This window comes from Homarus americanus, unplaced genomic scaffold (assembly GCF_018991925.1).
Source record: "Homarus americanus isolate GMGI-L3 unplaced genomic scaffold, GMGI_Hamer_2.0 scaffold29703, whole genome shotgun sequence".
Classification (NCBI taxonomy): Eukaryota; Metazoa; Arthropoda; class Malacostraca; order Decapoda; family Nephropidae; genus Homarus; species Homarus americanus.
The window spans coordinates 238,597-259,256 of NW_024718832.1; the positions used below are offsets into that span (position 1 = coordinate 238,597).

The 20,660-nt window shown below is 36.3% G+C and overlaps 1 protein-coding gene across 2 annotated transcripts in view; it reads right to left on the reverse strand.

Moving 5' to 3' along the window:
• Window positions 1-770: 770 nt before the first annotated feature.
• The window catches only part of LOC121859837 (1-phosphatidylinositol 3-phosphate 5-kinase-like), an 85,864-nt gene continuing 65,974 nt past the window's right edge, over window positions 771-20,660 (reverse strand). For both annotated transcript variants that reach the window (XM_042356799.1, XM_042356798.1), the window contains 7 exons: window positions 20,192-20,373; window positions 17,542-17,713; window positions 16,800-16,941; window positions 16,226-16,357; window positions 14,662-14,819; window positions 14,335-14,536; window positions 771-13,378 (listed from right to left, as the gene is read on the reverse strand). In XM_042356799.1, coding sequence (XP_042212733.1) covers window positions 13,182-13,378; window positions 14,335-14,536; window positions 14,662-14,819; window positions 16,226-16,357; window positions 16,800-16,941; window positions 17,542-17,713; window positions 20,192-20,373 — 1,185 coding nt within the window. In that variant the 3' untranslated portion in view covers window positions 771-13,181. The remainder of the gene's footprint in view (window positions 13,379-14,334; window positions 14,537-14,661; window positions 14,820-16,225; window positions 16,358-16,799; window positions 16,942-17,541; window positions 17,714-20,191; window positions 20,374-20,660) is intronic.

A 20,660-nucleotide genomic window follows, 5' to 3' on the forward strand; every position in this document is an offset into this window, starting at 1 on the left:
TATTAATTTTTAAAAAAATGTAAGAATACTCAAACAAAATTTACCGGTAATCCATTAATTGTGCTTTGTGCATAATCTTGCTAACAATGCTCTCTATTTCTTAAAAAAAAAAATCCATATTTTCAATAAGACTTCAAGCTTCCTTCTCCTATTATTAGTGCTTAACCCACTACTATGAAAACTAAAGCTTATACATAATTTTATGAAACAGATATACAAAGAACTCATAAAACAGGAAATATGAACTGTATACATGAACCACCTGTAATTTGTGTAAAAACTATATTTAACATTAAACAATGGTCTGTGTGTCATAAGTGGTGTTCAGTAACTTAATATGTGTCCAGGAATCCCTCGTTTCCTAAATGGGTTAACTTCTATGAAACCTATTTGGATATTGAATCTTTGGATATATATACTGTATATATATATATATATATATATATATATATATATATATATATATATATATATATATATATATATATATATATATATATATATATATATATATATATATATATATATATGCAGACCAGTAATTGTAAAAATTTTATGTTTACAATTTAAAGAGTTTATATACAGTAAACGCCCGGTATTTCATGAGTTTGAGACCGATAATTACAGCAAAATGTTGTTTTCATGATACAGTATTTTGTTCTATAAATAACAATGGGGAAAATGAGGTATGGGACCAGAGAAAGACTCACAAAATACATTAAGAAATGCCTTTAAGACGTTTACTTCACTAAACATTGTTAGCAGTGAAGCTCCACTGTAATATGTACTGATGTGTATAGAATATTCTTGTCTTAAAATAAATTTTCTGCAACAATAAATATGATTTTTATGAAAATAAAAAATAAATACAGTAAATAAATAAATCAAGATGAAATAGAGGAATGCAAGACATTCTATTCCCCCAATCAATTCACTGAAGACTAAGGGCCCTCTCACATATTCTAATGCAAATTGTCCAAATGAGTAAGTCAAGTTCATAACACTTATCCCACAGTATACCTAGGTATAAAGCTAGACGTCGCATTCTGGACTTTATCGCAAATTTTTTTTTTTTTTAGAAAAAAAAAGGCTTTTTCTCTACATATGTGTCCATATCTTTAATTTTCTGATTTTTTTTTTTTTTAGTTATACAGTATAAGAGTTTTTCTTCACTTTTTGCAATTATGGTGGGTATCAGGGGAAACTATTGCCACATTTTAGAGGTTAACATATTTCAAAAATGACTAAATACAAGACAATAAAAGGTCAAGCTTTACTCATACTTTCAAAGAAGTCTTTTGAGTTAAGGTACTGTACTTGGTGTGATCCATCCACATTCAATATGATAACAATGTCATAAGCATGCCTGATGTTAGCCAAAGTGCAGTACTGTACTGCAAAACATAAGTAACTTCAGACCTACATCCACTTGTATCATCCACCCATACTATACAAGAGGACACTTTTATTGCTAGGAGGCTATGTCTATGATGAATAATATGCTCTAAGTACACCCGGCAAGAAAAGTACGTGAACCTTTCAACCCCTGGCTACGACAGTATTCAATTTGAACACACAACTCCTCTCGTTAGGGTTGGCAAGCAGGAATGAGTTGGTTTCGATATACCTCAAAACAGTACGAACTCAACCTTTGAAATCTAGCAAACCTCGCCCTTGTCTACCAAATAAAAAAAGTTGATTATAGTGATTTAGTTATAAAGTCAGGCAAGGGTTTGGGAAGCTTCCATAGTCGACATGCTATATCCATGCTACGTTCTTGTCACTCATCATGGAGACGTCAAACTCAACACGTTCGTCTATCATCGCGCTACACAACCATGGCCTCAGCAACTGTTGAATTGTGCGGTAGTTTGGCATGTCCAAGTCAACTGTAACGAAGTGTATTAATCAGTGTTGCGAGGAGGCTGGCATGACGAGCAAAAGGCCTTCATCTTTTAAGACATTAATATGTTTTCCTCCATCTCTGGATCAGGCAATACTGTCGATCATTGACACCGATCCACTTGCCACAGCTGTCAGCATTCAGGATGACCTTGGGCTACAATGTCCTCCTCAGACTATCCGAAGCAGACTTCACTCCATGGATCTGCATAGTTACACACCAGCAAAGAAGCTGCACCTCTCTGAGCTGAACAGGGAGAACAGAATGGAGTGTTCGCTACAATACTGTTACAAAGACGATAGTTTCTGGGACCACGTAGTCTTTTGTGATGAGAAGACATTCAGCTCAGACAATCACAGAAATACTAAAGTGTGGCGGATATGAAACACTAGGTGTAATAAATCTCTCTCTCTGTCTCATAATTACGTCTGTTAATTCATATTTTAATTCATGTTTTCTTTATGAAGAGTTCCATCGATACAGTATTGATTTATTTAAATATTGTTTGTAGATACAATTCAGAAGTGACTGAGTCACTGCGGCTTTGTTTGGGTGAATGCACGTAGGAGGTGTGGGGGAGCTGGCCGATGTTGGGCTGGGCCGATTTACCGGTCTCGAGTATATCAACATATTAGAAGTCATTCTATTGCTGTCAGTGGCGGAGTTATTGTTTTCCGAGCCTGAGCCTTTTTACCTTATTTAAGACAACAGCCCCATCCACACCTGTCATGTGGTCAAAGAGTGGTTTGCCCAACACCCAGAAATAACCCTACTGCCACATCCACCACAATCCCTGGACTTTAACCCCATCAGGAAGGTATGATATGCCGTGACGCAACAGATGCCGGTGAACCACCCCAAAAGGCGCTAAAGTGTCGTCATGAGTGCACTACAGGCGTGGGAAGAGTTGTGAAATCTCCTCACTACTGAGTTAGTGGACTCCATGCCCAGGAGACTTAGCAGCTCAATAGGGGCTAGGGGTCTTTATATTAATTTTTAATGAAGCAAATGTAATGAAAGAAGTTTTTTAAATGTTTTACTTTCCAAGATAAAAATATTGTGAATATACAAACTTATAATGAGAGAAAAAACTGATAATTCAATTACTGCCATACTGTATTAGGCAAGCAGGGCTACCACTATGAACCACTCCTTTTAATAATATTTCATCTAGTTTGTCATATTATGTCATTGTTTGATGCTGTGAGGGTCCATGTATTTTTCTTGGTGGGTGTACATCATCATCATCAACACTGTAGATGGGGTTAATGCAACACCTAAGAGATCATGGTAAGACACAGTAGTATATAAAACATTACACCAGTGTTTAATGTCTTACAAAACAATATACCTATAAACTGAATGAAAGACAGGATGAATTATAAAAAAATAAACAACATACTGTACAAGTAGCCCCAGGGTTACAAACGAGTTCCGTTCCTGGGGACTTTTTTAAGTAAAAAATGTATGTAAGTCGGAACACCATGCTATGTGCATACCATGCTTACAGAACTATGTCTAAACTCCCACTATATCATAGCCTAAGTCCCTTATATATCTAAAATCACTTAATTTAAAAGAAAAGAAGAAGTATTTTAACAAAATACAGTAAATGAAAGTATAAAATAAGTCATCAGGAAAATAAAATATTGAAAATTTAAAGATAAACCTTGTTTGCATTGGCGGACGTTCGTAACCCGGGGACAGCCTGCATACAGGTATACATATACTGCACAGGGTTTCTCAGAAAAAAATGTATACCCACTACTTCGCAGGTTTTTGTGAAGATTGCATGTATGCAACATTGTTCTCACTTGTTGATGTGCGACATCTTCGACAATGAGGACAATGTTGCTGTTGTAAAACAATCATTCAGGCAATCTAAAAAATTTGGAAGATAGTGTTTATAGATTCTTTTCAGACACTCTGTAGTATGATCAACAACACAACCTGGATAACAGGTTGCTCTCATTTATATTGGTGTTGTGTTCCTACTGGAATAAACAAAATATGAAGGTAGATATTCATAGTAAAGGCGGTCTCCATTAACAGCCAAAGTTTTCCCTTTACTGTAGACAATAACTTTGTACTGTACTGAAATAAATATTCCTGAACATTATAAATAAGCATACACAACTCACCAATACATTCCATTGTTTTCTACAGGGTGTATTCCCTTGATATTTATAAGACTAAATGATTCCATGACCATAATATCAATGCCGCATATTTTCAGAGTTATACCACAAAATTTAGTTGGGGAGGACTGCAACAACTCTATGGACATAATACATAAAATATCAAGATCTATTTAAAGTATACCCTGTAAATGGTAACATTCAGGAAGAGGATCGGAACTTTGAACATTTACTGTAAAATCAACATCAGATTGCATGTGATCGTAGACACTGTAAATTGTACCAGAATCAACTGGATATTTCATTTATAATCTGTAGATTTTATCACATTACAACCCCAATTGTCATGTGTTATAACTCTGAAACTATGGGGTATTGACACTACGGTCATGGAGTCATTTATCCTTGTACATACATAAGGATAAATGACTTCATGACTATAGTGTCAACACCCCCAGAATTATGAAACATATTTTGGAAACACTCTGTATATGAGGAGAGTCCGGCTTTCACTGAGTGTAGACAACTACCGGTACAAAGCCCATCAGTAGCTTCAAGCAACCGATATAATGTTCACCTCACGTAATAGAGTACACAAAATATTGCTATCACTCTCCGATTCACTGGTTAAAGTAAGGAAATGGTAATGGGTGTCAAAAACATAACCAATAATAAGGTGTAGGTGATCATTTAGATACATGGGTGACCCAGAACAGAATGGAATAGTAGTATAGAACTTGAAACTGAGGTTAGTCACAACAGCCAGTGCTCCACTTCCACACAAAAACAGTTCACAAACCAGTAATAAAAAAACAGTGCTGTTATCCAATGATCCTTTATGGAAGGAATTCTGTTAATGGTATGTGAGTAATGGCTTGTGTTCTGGTGGCATCCTTGTGGTGTGTAGCGCAAAAAAAAAATTGTGTTCCCATGATGCATTTTGTGTGATGTGCAGCTGTATATGAGCAAACCTTATCTTGGTGTAAACAAAATTTGGGTGGTGTAAGGTAAACTGTGTACACATGTGAATCGGGTTGTTGCGAAGCCAGTATAAATAAAGGCAACCTATATTCATGGAAGACATCAAAAAAGTTCATAATCCAATCATTCATCAGAACCAAGAATCAAACTTTCTCATGAATCAACTTAAGGTTATCAGTCACTTAAGAAGAGGAAATCATATTTTTATTCTATTTAATTAATGTGATTTTCCTTTATGAATAACTTTACTTGTACAATAGTTGTATCATGTTAACTGGAACATTTTTCATTTTCTAATATATAGTCTCTAATATATAGCACAACTCTATGCAGTCTGTTTGTTCTGAGATACTACACAATAGCACTAGATTTATTTACTAAAAAATATTATTCATATATTACACTCATTTAAGTGAGGCACCTGCCTGTGTGTGTATACTAAAGGGTATGAAACTATTAACAACAGATGAAGTGGCCCCACGAGTTCAGTAGTAATTAAGAGTTACGGACGTGAATAAAGCAAAAGAACTGAAAATATTTTTATGTAGCAAGGGCAGTGTATAACAAGAAATGTATGGAAGTGTTAAGTAAACTATTCTCTGGTATCAAGCGTGGACGTGTTTCACTAATGAGCAAAACATTAAGTAGGACCACTGCAAGATCCTCATTACATACACACTGCTCCACAGTAAGGAGGATACCCCTAAAATTCTATTTTATAGCAAGAGCTCAGTGTTAGGTGACTCATGTATTGTAACCCTGAGTCCAGGGTAGGAAACCAAGGTGAACCTCAAGACATCAGGAGGTGGAAAATTCCTTAATTACCCCGGTAATTATGCCTTACCGTCACAACCAATTCCCTGAAGTAGATTTTTATAAAAGCGTCACTCAAAATTTAAAGTTTAAGGTAATAAGTCATGCAGTTATGTTGGCATGTATACATCTTACTCTTCATCAACATTTGACATATTGAATTCAAGGCAATAATCCAGTTCAGTCCCAGGAAATTTCCATGCCATCCTATGGGGAAAGGAAGGATAACCGAGTTGCCTCACTCTGGGCCAGGCAATAAAAAGGGGTTTACTATTACAGTACAGTACATGTACAATACTTTTAAAAGAGTGTGGCAGCTAAGTGGCTACACTGCTTGCCTCCTATTCCAGGTTTGACCCCAGAACAATCCTGGGTTACCCAGTTACAAATCAGTAACTAACTTTGCAGGTGAGGAATTGAAAGTGGTTAAGTATAGTGCAGGCCTCATTACCTCCTTGCATAGTATAAAACATGCTGTACCCACACTGTCCTTAACAGGCAGTTATGCCCATGAGACCCACTTTCATTTTCATTTCTTCTAAAGATTTCCTTCGGGGACTTGTTTATGACAGTAAGATATAACTATTTAGGCTTCTGGGCTGTAATACAAGAATTACATAGCAAGGGGTGCCAAGTCATTAACGTCTGTATCACAGAAGTCAACACATTAATTCTGGTCAGCACTCTGGATCTAAGTCTTACTATTGGTTTTGTGATGGATGAGTAAATTAGAAAAACATTAAGAATCTCAATATAACACCACACTCAGACACACATAAATGCAGTAAAGGCAGATTTTATAAGATACTGTAAATAAAATTAACTTATTACCACATACCCGGTACTGTACTTTCTATGTCCATTACTACTGAAGTTTTACTGGAAAACAAATATTTACTGGACCACTGAACACAACCGAGACATAAATGCTGTTACATCAAGCTTCTAATTATGTTAATACAGAACGAGACACAATCAAACTGTCAACACAAACACAGACCAACAGTATGAAACACACCTGAATCTTAGTTCCTTAAGAATTGTATTTCTTGCTTGCAAACCCAAATCAAATGATAAGAAATATTACAAAATACACGGTGGCATACCCAGAAATTTGATAAGGTCAGGGTGGGCGGGGGTTGGAATATGAACTAAACATACCAAGGTATTGTTGAAATATGAGATAATTAATATTTTTCTGTACATTCACGCTGAGCTTACCATTCAATTAGTGATGCTATTATTTTGTTTTTGTTATTACTTTTTATTTTCTTAGTAAAAAATGGTTTATTTGGAATAATTTATTAGCTCATTACTTTATGCTAACAAAAATAGATTTTCACCCACCTTTAGTTAGGCAAGTCATCCTCTGAAGATGAAGTATGTCAGTTCACAAGAGCGTCAGTGCGAGAACTGAGGTTGCGGGAGGGTGTGGGAGGGTGGCGGGCAGCCTTGTAGAGTGCCCAGAGAGGCATCTGGCGGGAACCATTACCGGTAGGCGTGAAACTTAAAATAGCGTGTATTTCCATATGACGCGCAAGATTTGACTCACATAAAATAGAAAAGATTTGCTCTAAATTGATACGGTGTCCTTAATTGTGGGTGTCGCTTTAAATCAATAAATTTAAATTGATTCACTTTAAATTGACGTTCTACTATACCCTCCTTTAAAAATTCTTCTTGACTACTAAGCATCCATTCAATGCTAAACAAGCTACCCAGATACAGTACTGTATATAAATTCTGCATCAGGCTTCCGTTTTGTGTTTAACTACAGCTTTCATTCCCTTTTCTAATGTCAAACATCTCCACTCGAAATTACAGTACAGTACTGCACAAATATTTGCATTCATAGTCGATTTTCTTTCTTTAAATTTGTTTTTAAAATCTTTAAAAGGCCAATTCCTAATAATCAATGAGGCAAATGTGCACTCATGACATCTTAATACCAGTACAGTAGTTATTAAAACTTGAATCCCTGCTCCAGTGTTCTACTCTTTTTTTACATTTATATTAATTAGGTTATATCAAATGTTCTTCCCTAAACTATATTACATTTTCTGCACATAGAAATTGTCTGACTGTGAAAAAGGAGCCAACATAAACAAAACAAATATTTGATGTAATAAAGAAAGATAAGTTTATGTTTAACAATTTTGTATGTGGAGTAGAAATGAAAGCTAAACAAAAGATATGTACAGTTACTCAAAAAATTGAATGTTGAGAAAACATGACACAACGGACAAAGGAATTTTACAACCCTACCAAGACAACAGGGGTCTCGGTGTTCATTCTGAAATTCATCCATCTCCCCAATGTGCAGGTAGTTTTTTGAGTAACTGTACAGTAAATAGTTTTCTTATGGGAAGTTCTCCTTTGTGTGTTACTGTGGCTCAAATCATGTCAAGATTGGTCAGATTGTTTGGTGTGAGAAAAGCTTGTCATCGCCAAGAAAATGTATGGAATGTGAATATAAATATTTGTCATAATATAAAGAATGGGACTGACTAGAAAGGTCAAGATAAGGTGTGTGGATGGTGTGTGTACAAACATAGGTAGAATCAGTCACTCAGATCTAGGCATGCCTTCATGGGTTGTTCCTGCATCCCCCTGGCTAAGCACTTCAGCTTGCCAGAGTGGGTACAAATTAATAATGCCACCCACTTTTCTACCCACCTGTTATTACTGTACTCCTTGTTCACTATAATTATACAGTAGGATCTCAAGTTTATTAAGTTTTAGATTCGCGATTCATATGTTCCGTGTCACGTTTAAAATTTCCAGCCTCTCAAGAATAGAGATTTTCATTACCAGTTTCGCAAGTCATTGTTGAGTGGACAGCATGCATTGTCACGCATGTCACGGTCTTCTGTTATCCGTCGACCCGCCGAATGTTTTTTGTATACAGAGTAATGGCAGCTAGTTTGAAAGAGCAAGCGGTGCAGTGACCTTGGATTATATAACCCATTGTGTTTACGTTTCGAGACATTCTTGTTTTAACTATTAAAGATTCTTGTGTATTAGCGATTCTTGTGTAATAACGATGAGTGAAGTGAGTAATGTAAATGTCGAGAGCGGTTCTGGTGGTAGTGATGGTCGTAGAGAAGGTCAACAAGGAAAGCCCCAAGCCAAGCGTGACTACCGTAAGGGGGTCAAGAAGAGGGAATACACCTTTGAAATGAAACGAGAGATGCTTGAGATGATCAAAAGTGGTGCTTGTAAACATGTGAAGGTTCAACTGCCCCGAATCAACCATACAATCCCTCAAGAAGAACAAGGAAACCTTAACTGCTTCTGTGAATGTATTCTCAAGATTTTCTAGTAACAGGATGTTTTCCGATATTTCACAACGAAACCTACTGTTAGTTATCACAGAACATTACCTTCACAAGTGGGTGGAAAGAAGAAACCGTGAGCAAGGCGACCTGTCTGGGCCACAGATAAGGCATCAGGCACATGTTTATTACGCCACCACCGTTCAATGCTACTGTTGGTTGGTTGGCTGCCTTTAAGAAGCGTTATGAAGTCAAGTTTACCCACTACCATGGGGAGAGTGCATCGGCTGATGTCATAGCAGCAGTAAAAATATCTAACTGTCTTTCAAGCTCTTGTGAAAGAGGGTGGTTATTGCCGAGACCAGATCTTCAATTGTGAAGAAACTGGCATTTTCTAGAATTGCTCGCCGAAGACCACTTTCATTGCCAAGGATGAAAAACAGGCAAAGGGTATAAAGACTTCAAAAGACAGAATTACAGTTTTATTCACAGCTAATGCAAGTGGAGATTTCTTGATGAAACCCCTGGTTGTTAACCGTGCTGCCTGTCCTAGAGCCTACCGGCATGCCAATATGTCGCAGCTCAATGTTTATTGGACGTCTATTAAGAAAGCTTGGGTTACAACATCTTTATGCACTGATTGGTTTGCAAGCACTTTGTTCCTGACGCCCAACAGTACTGCTGGAGGAAGAACATTGACTTCAAAGTGATCCTGGTGATGGTTAATGCTCCTGGACACTCTAAGTTTCTAATTGGATGTCACCTTAATGTACAAGTTATCTTCCTTCCTCCTAATACATCACTTCTGCAGCCACTTGACCATGAATTCATCAGTAATGTTAAACTGTTCTACTATCAGTTACTCTATAAAGACTTTTGTCAGCAGACAGACTCATTAGTTGAGTTACAACAAATCGAGGCAAAACTCTCTGACAGTGACCAGGCTCTACCAGCTAACCAGGAGGAGATGGTAGACGATCAGACTCCGAGCACCTCACCACCCCACAACCGTGAAGTGTTATCAGTTTGTGAATTTTGGAAGAAATATAATATTAAAAATGTAGTGGACAGATTTGTTGAGGCATGGCATAAGATTAATGTCACAACAGTGCTACACACATGGAAGCCTTTGTTCGCTAACTCTGAGATAAGTGGGGCAGAGCAGACCGAGGCAAGCGGGGAGAGGCAGTCCGTGGCGGCAACACTAATGGACACAGTGGAGGCAGCGCGCTCAGTCCCAGCACCAGGATTTTCAGATGTTCAGGTTGAAGATTTGCAAGAAATCGTTGGTTAACATCAGGAAATATTGGAGGAGGATGAAGAACAAGAAGAACAGCAGCCAACACAAGAGGATGACGTTAAGCCTGGTGAACCTTCAACATGCCAGCTGACCGAGTTTCTCACAACCATCGCACGTCTCAGTGAACAGCTAGAAGAATACGATACCAGGCCTCATGCTCAGAACCATATATGCCCTGCCCTTGAGAAGGGTATGGAGGAATATAAGGCCTTGTACATGTCCCGTGTTAATGCTCGTCAGCAGGCCCTTGATACTCGGTACCTGTGCAAGGCCCTGCCTGTTAATGCCTTGGCAAACATCGCTTTAGGAGATGATGACAGCACCACCGATGATGATATTGAGGTGTTGGGTGACTTGCTGGTGGAAGAGCTGCCTCAAGACTTGAGGGATTTGATGCTGAGGTTAGAGGAGGGAGCAGGGAGGCAGCAGTAACCAGCCCTCCCTGCCTCAGAACCCATCAAACAGCCCCGTCAAGCATTTCACTGATTCCATCCAGGTAAGTTATTCTACAGTATGACTGTATATAAATATTATCATCAACAATATGTACAATATAATATGTATGAATACATTCCTGGAATGTCATTTGCTTGGTGAGTTGTAGGTCATTATAGGGGGTAAGGGTGACACAGCGGAACTGATTAGGCTTATTTATATGTATTTCAATGTCACTCGTTTCGCGATTTTAACTTTCGCGATGCTAAAACCGGTACCAATTAGTCGCGAAACATGAGATCTTACTGTATTGTACATCATATTTAATGTGGCAGTCAGCTAGTTATTTATTATTTTGCATGCAGTGTCTGCCATGTTTACTTAGTGCTTTAGTTTCTCCTGCTAGGAGAAAGAAAGCCTAATTGTGTCTACTAGTAAGAAATAGGAGTGCTTAAATAACTCAAGTGCAGAATGAGTGTGAAAGAGGAGATAGCATTATTTAATGTAAGCTACTCAGCTGTGAAATACTGTACTGGCTAGAAACTTAATTATGACAATTTATATGGACAGCATATAATCACACAGGTCTTTATATATTAAGGGAAGGAGGGTGCCATGTGTCATCAGTACCTGTACTTATATTAGGTAAGAGTTAAACATTGACTGTACAACCCTCCCATTCTTATTACATTGTACTACTGTTTGTACAAAATTTATTATTAGGACTTTATATTTTTTTACATACTGTACAGTACTTGTGTATGATCATGAATTTGGGTTTTTATAGTCACACTGTGTGTGTTTATTGTGCCATGAACTGCCATGGGAAAATGGATTGTGTGTAATACAGTAAGACTGTGATGGGTGGAGAACAATTGTTCAATTCTTTCAATTGTTTGGTTACTTTGATCTCCCAATTAAGGTAACTTTTTTTAAGTACTATAGAACAAATATGTGAGGTATTTGAAGGCAAACAATATACATACAAGTAGGTAATAAGTCTTGGTTATATACATCATTATGCTAAATTACCACATAAAAAAAATCACACCAACAATATGGATATGCTGAAAGTCATGTTTTTACTCCAATGATTTCAATTACCAGCTAATTTGACCTAATCTCACCACTACACAGTTCCAATAAGCGAGGCTCTACTGACCACACCACTCCTGAAGCCCAATCTGGTTATCACTGACATTTGAAATAAATAATAAATATAACATAGATTAATAGAGACATGCACTGATACGACCTCCTGGGATGTGACTTGTCCATTATTGTGCCCATTCTCCTGATAACTAAATCATCTTTTAAAAAATATCAATATCAACTGCTTACACACAGCTCTCCAGCATCCTGCCAGAAGTTACAGTGAGTATTTTAATGATTAGTGAGGTACTGTACCTGGTAACAATGAAACCAAATTATTAGATGTATTGCATAAATAAGGCTTATGTTCAGGAACTTTTCTGTAGACTGAATTTTTTTGGTTAGTAAGAAATTCTCTAAAGCATTGCTGCTGGTAACTAAAACTGTACATTTGAGAAACATTATAAATAAGGGAATTAGTGAGCAAAATGTGAATCACACTTAAAGTTTTCATCTCACACGTGCCATTACTTCTAAGGGAAAGAGGTTCATCTAGTTTTGTTGTCAATAGTCAGATCACAATCCTTTGTGTACACATACTCATGATTCACTCAGATTACTTTGAAAACATTTGCACTATTAATGTGAAATATATTAAAATGAATTGTTATTAAAAACTCTAGCTTTACAAATTGAAGACAAAAATATACATACTATATATATATTACAAAAAGACATAACTTGGGATGCTTAAGTAAAACATTAAAGATATTTCCAGGTAATTATGTAGCCTCTATGTGCTAAAAATTTTCCCAAGTTATTAAAATATTAATCAACTTTTCAAGGCAGAAATGAAAACTGTTTATGCACCCATATCAAAGAAAAAATATTACAATCAATGTTTACAGAGGCACAATTTTGTTTTTGCAATGGAAAAGTGTATTTACATACTTACATATCTAGGTACTGTATACAGCTGTAACTATACTTTAAATTAAGAGATATGACTTGAGGAAGTACCTTTCAATATTTCACAAACATGGAAAAAAAAAAAATAAATAAAATAAATAAATAAATTATAATACAGCTGTAATTTGATATGCAAAATTTTTATTACCTAAAGCACAGTATCAAATTCAGATAGTATAACTTGTAAGATGTAGCTTTCAATATAATGGCAATAATAAGTTATTAAAAATGGTATGTCCTGTAAATGTTCTACAATGGAAACACTTACCAGGTAGCTAGGGATCTATACCTAGTCCTAAGCCTGTCCACCTATCTGGAGTAAGAAGGAAATAGCGATCCATGGCATGACAAAAGCGAGTGCGGTACACTTCAGGTGACACTACAGTAGGCAGTTTGCCTGCTCCACCACCCAACACACTGCCTTTGATTATTGTCTCCAGTTTTTTGTCCCAGGTGAAGGTCCGGATATAATCTGCACAGAGAAACAAAGTGAAATTAATTTGTTCTGTCCATGAGTATCAACCAAATTTCTTTTCATTCTAAATGAGAAGGAAATTTAATTTAATATTTCTACCTCCTGTATTCTAATACAAACTGAATGGGGTGATATTATGCACCATAAAAAAGGAGAGTGTAGTATTGTATCTTACAAAAATAAATAATACAAAAGTTGAAATCATTACTGTAGATTCTTCTTCAGCCATATTGAAATAGAGAATGAATCAATAATTCCAGATTGCCTGCATATTGATATATAATCTATTTTGCTTCTTCTTCACACACAAGTCCTCTCCAAGTGTGTCGTCTCGTGTCACTCACCTGACATAATCCAATGACATATTCCTAGAACATGACAACCCAGTTACAAACTCTGAGCATCTTACATGATCTATCACTCTCCTTCCTTCCACTTTACCAATAACACTTAATTCATCAACCCTTTGTTTATCTTATGCTCCATGGTCACAGAATCTCAATATATTTGCATCCATGCATTTTCCTAAGAACTTTATCTAACATACATTTCCAATATCTTATTTTATACAAATTTCATAACTCTACCAATATTGCCTTAGTTAACCATTTATGTTGCTCTTGAATCAAATTTATTGTGGAAACTTACAGCTCCTCATATAAAAAGAGGAAGGCTGGAACAAGGTCTCCTTCATGTACCTAGGCTTCCAGCAAATCCTTCACTTGACCTCCAACCATGTACTCTAAAACATCTTCAGTAATATTTCCTTACAATACTACAGTAATCATATTTGACTGAGACTTACCCTTTGCTAATCTTAAGAAGCATAAACTCTATAAACCTTCATTAACATTTCTGATTAAAGGAAGACTACTTAAATTTTGTTTCATCATATCTAATATTAGAATACTGAACAGCAAATACATAAATAAGTGTAGACACTCCTTACATACCTATTATACCAATAATGAGCTCATTAGCAGTACTGTCAATGCCAACAAGAAGTGAATAATCCATGATGAGCTGCTGTGAGAGAAATGCTGTATCTGCTGCAATGGCCCTGCTTAGAACAGTCTTACTGTGAGGTCTTACATACAGAGGAGAAGAACATGCCATACGTAGAAGATTCTCATCCAGAAGTACCAATTCTGACTCCTATAAAATGTGTATATGTTAACATCTTGATAAGTTTCTTCACTGATTAATATATTACAATGCAAGATACCATTTGTGTCATGATCCATATTCAATGTACTAAAACACTTTAATATCACCCTTACCTCTTTCCCAGATGTATTCACCAGTCTATTTCTGATTGACCCTTTAAGGTCAAATTTATGAGTGATGTTCCGTTGATAAAACAAATTTTCCATCACCAAAACATCCATACGCTGGGCCTTATTGGTGGTCGTGTTCTTGTAGCCAATTCGATACACACCTATTAAAAATTATATTCACTATTTAAAAGATTGCAAATTTCTTCCAATAATATTGATACACTTTTAATTCCTACAGTATACAGCCACTACTCGACTTACGACCACCAGGACATATGACCGCCCCAGTCGTACCAAATTTTGTCAAATTACGTATTTTCGAGTCCCGACGCTAGTGACTGCACTGTGTACTGACAAAATTTTCGTTTGTAATTCCCTTTAAGATGGCTGGCAAGCTTAAAAGTGAGAGTTTTGTGGTGCTGAGAAGAAAAAGAGACACCCATTTTAGATTTTCTATGTATTATTTTTGCATTTTCGACTTACGACCTGGATTTGGGTCCATAATCCCGTTTTAAGTTGAGGAGTGCTGTACAGGCATATATATATACAAGTATGAATGAAAATTTAAAAATCTATGCAGCTCTTATTTTAGCTTCTTCATTTTCATAAAAATTATTAATCCAACATAAAAAAATAGAAAAATGTAACCACCTACTGAATGCTGTGGAGACCCGCTGAAGTACTGTACAATGTTACTCTACACTATCTGACTAAACTTACAAACACAAGTTTCTATATTTTCATTGTAATTTAAAATATGAAACAAATGAATAGATGTTCTGTTCCCTGAAATCCCAATTTATGACCAAGTCCAGGAAGAGTGACTCATATACAGTACAGTATACAGTATGCCTGCCAGAGTCTATGGGTTAGGAATCCCTGACAGCTTCTCCTGTGATATTATAGTATGGCAGACCATAAGCAAGAACACTTACCCCTACAAGAGGATATTATGAGCAAACTCAATAATCCCTAAGGTGGAAATGCAGTGTGCCCTACCATCATCCATAATAGAATTCAAGGTAATTTTATTCCAGATCACTTTGGGTGTTTCCTATCACCCAGAGGATTAACCCCATAACTTGAAGGAAAATATGAACTCAAAAGACAGACTAAACTGCCTACCTGTAATGTGAAGTTAGGTCCCTTTCCTTGACAAGGCATAGGCTTTCTCGGCCCTACACACACAGGACACTATACCATCAATTTATACCGAGGATAGGTTCCTGGAAATTATCATGCAAATTGAATTTAAGTAAAAAAATACCTTGGGGTCCATGGAAAAAATGGGGTTTGGTTGCAGGCTTTCAACAGTTCCCCTGACAGGTATCTTATCAACAGCTGGCCAGTTTATTGTATCTAACCCAATATGGATAGATGTTCTCATCACTACAATTCTTTTTTAAGAAGCTCTTCTTCTTAAGTTTGATTAGTTTCCTCAAGGAAATTAGTTTATCTCCCCCACCCAAATATATACAACCTCACTTATATCTGAAGAATGTTCTAGAATATTTAGTAAATAACATTATAACATAACTGATTATAATTTTAATGCTCCACAACTTACCAACAATCCTTGTCAGGATAGTTGGCTGCTGCTCCTTTTCACAATTCACTACATATTGTACATATGCTGGACCAAAGTCAAGAAAAGAGCTCATCTCAAAGCGTGACATCTCCTTCAGTATAAATCGATCATCTGAAAAGAAAAAATTGTTGTCCTTTTATACGGCTTAAAGGTTTGCATAACTTTTTTATCTATGAAACTTTACTAAATACACCTTTACACCTTCAAGAAATTAGTGTCAGTTTTATTAACACAGGAGTGCTTCGATTTCAGAAACCCCATTTTTACGGATTTTTTTATTTTTATAATTTTTTCATTGCAGTTCATAAAACAATGAACTTTATATTCACGAAACAATGAGTTTCAGTTAATAAAAGGATTAAAATAAAAAACCTGAACCAATTTAGCTCAGTTTCAATATTCATTTAAAACCATTAACATGTTTCCATGGAATATAGCTTGCCTTCCTCTGGTGATAAGAAAGGATGTGATAAGGTTCATACTTTAAGTAGGGAAATCATACTACACTTCCTAACAAGCTTAAAAAGGTTTTAAAACAACAAGTTTGACGTACCATGTGATTTACAGAAGACTGACCCAGATTTACCACCACGAGCTTCCCAGAGGATACATCGAGACAGAGAGCGTAAGTAAAATTCTTCCCCACGAGGAAAAACCATTTTACGGAGTTGCCGAAAGTGTTCAGCAAAGAATATCTGCAATACAAAATGGAACGCATTCTAAGTTATATTAATAACATTTCCCTATAGGGCATCACACTGTCAATCGTTCCAAAATAAACAACCAAGCAACTATTACAGCTACTGTATTACCAAATCCCAAGAGTGGAAATATGGAAATATTTTTGGGTAAAGTCCTTATACCTAGCCATGATAGGAATTCTGTTTACAAGAATTGATTAATGCAAAATATTATCAAATAGTGTTCTCCTTTTTATTCATTTTTTTCACTTGTGTTGTGTTTTTCCTCTCAGTTAGATTTGACCGTTACCCCGATACAGACATGACAAAAATACTCATTACTCCCCCAAAAAATTTATTGGTACACTTGTTAACTGTAGTCTTCCATAATCCTGACTAACTCTGAGTGGCTGATGGTGGCACTTGAAACGGAAAAACTAGGAACCATAAAATGTGCACCATATTGGCGGACAGGTTGGATTGGATCGAGTATTCTCTATAATCATCTACTTATATATGTAATCATTTACTCAACTGCATTACCTCCAAATATGCCAAACCCATAATTGAGAACCTGTGTATTAAAGCATCCAACCAATTGAAAATAATTCTTACCTTACAATAGAACTTTGCATGCTGATCATTCCATTGAAGTTCTATATGCAAATCTTTGGTTAATTTATTTTTCTCAGAGTCTGTAGTAGCAGCTGAGATACAGAATTCTGAATCTTCAATACTAGAGCTGTCAGCACCATCTACTGAAGGCAGAGATTCCTTATCGCTGGACCTAGTGATTATTACATGCCACATAAATATTATTAATATGAATTATCTTCATCATCACAAGCAATAGTAAAGAATAAAATGGTTTAGTAGTAATACTGGAAAGCCCCTAAATATACAGTGGTCCCTAGGTTAACGAACACAATTCGTTCCAGAAGGTCGTTCGTTAACCGAAAATTTCGTTAACCGAAACCATTGTTTCAATGGGATTTTGGGTAATTGGTTCCAGCTCACTGAAAATTACATACAAAGTAAAAATAAATGCAGTAAAGTACACTTACTTTGAGGCATGTATGTAGAAGGCTCCTGGTTGATGATGATGATGGGAATTAGAAGTGGGGGTGGAGGAGAAGGGAGAAGAGAAGGAAGTGGGGGTCGAAGAGAAATCACCCCATGCTTCATGCCGTCATTTCACTCATAAAATTTTAAGTTCACTAGGTGTAATTCAAGATATATTTTCTTTAAATCAACACTGCACTGCACTATATATTGTCAATATGTTAAATAAATTTCAGAATGACCAATAATTGTAATGTAAAAATGTAAAAATAGTTTATGTTCAAGAGAGCCACAAGCAAGATGTTACCTCTACTGACCAGAGATACAAGCTGACGCCTGTTTGGTGAGTTGAGTGGCTGTTTGGCGCACCAAAAAATAGTTTCCTGTACTTCAATTATGTTAAATAATTGTTAAAATTACTAAAATTTTAATATAAAACTTGGAAAATTATTGAATAGTACAACCTTCTTGATATTTACTCAAATGGGAATGAATTTAAGCCCTAGAACCGATTATTGTATTGGCGGACTAATATTCCAGCTGGTGAGCAAGCAAAAACATGTTGAGAAGAATTCGTAAGGAATTCGTTAACTGAATTTTTTTCGTTAACCGAATTGAATATTCTTATGGAAGGTAATTCGTTAACCGAAATTTCGTTAACCGAGGCGTTCGTTAACCTAGGGACCACTGTATCACAATAATAAATAATACAGAATAACTTTCAGAATGCTTTCTCTACACCACATTTCTTCTTAGTGAATTAACAAAACATGAACTTGCTATAATAAACCCCAACTCTTTGGGGAATATGGCCATATAATATGGTGTGGCAGCAGAAATGTACACAAATGGTGTACTGGGAAATCTAATTATCCATGGATACGCAGATTTGATTTTATTAATCTTCCCCATTTCTTAAAAAATGTACAGTACTCTTTTTTTTATTATTATTTCTGGTGACCAGAGCACCTCAGAGTCCGGAAGAAACAAATTTCAATAACTTGAAGACCAATTTATCGAGGTTTTACTGTATGCATGTATGTATATATACTGTATACAGTAATATCTCTGTTAGCCGGAATCCCTCAAACCCGGAACTCTCCGATAGCCGGAATTTAAATTTTTTCGGAAAATTTATCCCAAAGTCCGAATTTTCTAGAAAATTTCGGCTTTGGGAACGATTTTTCGAGGGGCAAATTTTTCCGAAAAATTCGGAGAAAATTTTCCCGATACCCAGAAAATTCCGGGGATGGGGGAGTTTTCTTCCGGGTTTGAGAGATGAAAATCAGGCACACTTTCTGTAAATTCTGAGATAATTTTTCCAGTACCCGGAAAATTCTCGAAAATTCTGGGGATGGGGGATATTTTTGGGGATTCGAGAGATGATGTAATGGGCAATTTCTGGAACGTCTGAGAAAATTTTTCTATTACCTGGAAAATTCTGGAAAATTCCGGGGATGAGGGATATTTTTACAGGTTCGAGAGAAGATGCAATGGGTAATTTCTGGAACTTCAGAGAACATTTTTTCCATTACCCGGAAAGTTCCAGGGTTGAGGGATTTTTTCCGGCTTTGAGAGTCGTCTCGTTACCTGGAAATCTCTCATTCCTGGAAGTGCTCTGCACCAATTGTTCAGGCTAATGGAGATATAACTTTTAATCTATGCCACGAAGATACCAGTAAACCAGCTTTTTAAAGTGAGACGTTGTATAAGTATGGAAACACAGAAGAAGGCAGAGCATTCCACAGTTTGGCTGTGTGAGGAAAGAAGGATGTACTATAACGGGTTATACTAGTGTGACCGACATCCACAGAGAAACTGTGGGCACCGCGGGCAAGAAGAATGTTACGAGCCCATGGCGTTGCTGGCAGTACACAGGATGCCAAAGCCACTGAACATTGCCCATTAAAGTACCTGTAATAGGGAGAATGAAGCAACATTGTAGCTAAGAGAAAGGGAAGAAATATTGACTAAAGGAGAGTTATGAAGGTGAAATGCCTTTGATTCCACCCTATCTAACAGTTAGAAAGAAGAAGAGCCACCCCAGATATGACTAGGGTTTTCCCTTCATTTTTCTTATGAACTGTGAGCATTAACAAAGTAGGTAATCACAACAAAGAGAGGACATGCTTTGGAAAAAGATACTGTAACTGATGCATTTGTATAAAAATTAAGAAGGCTTTGTTAAAACTACAATTCTTACCGGGAACTTATTCCTTCTTTCTGCATTTCTTTTAACCTCTTCTTAAGTGTTGTCAATTGTTTAAAATATTCTTGTGAGGCTAAAGCATGGGCAATAATAGAGGAAGGTTCTTCACCATATACTACTATTGGGATCTTTACCTCTGGCAGCAACAGGTAGTGTTCATTAGCTCCAAATGGTGACTGTTGGAAGAAGACTTATATGTTAACAGGATCTGTCCTATACATAGTATGACACACTATGCACAGTAAATCTTAAAGTGTCACTACACAAAAATTGTACAAAAATTATATTTGTAAAAGTTACACTTACAGTCAAAGCTTAAATTCAATGGTTCCTATGAAAGGAAAGGTCCTTACTGATAATGGACACAGTTATTTTGAAGCCATGAGTCATGGATTTGTAAAACTTCTCAAAAATATAATTTGTATACTATACAATCACAATAACATTCATGTGTTTCTCGTAA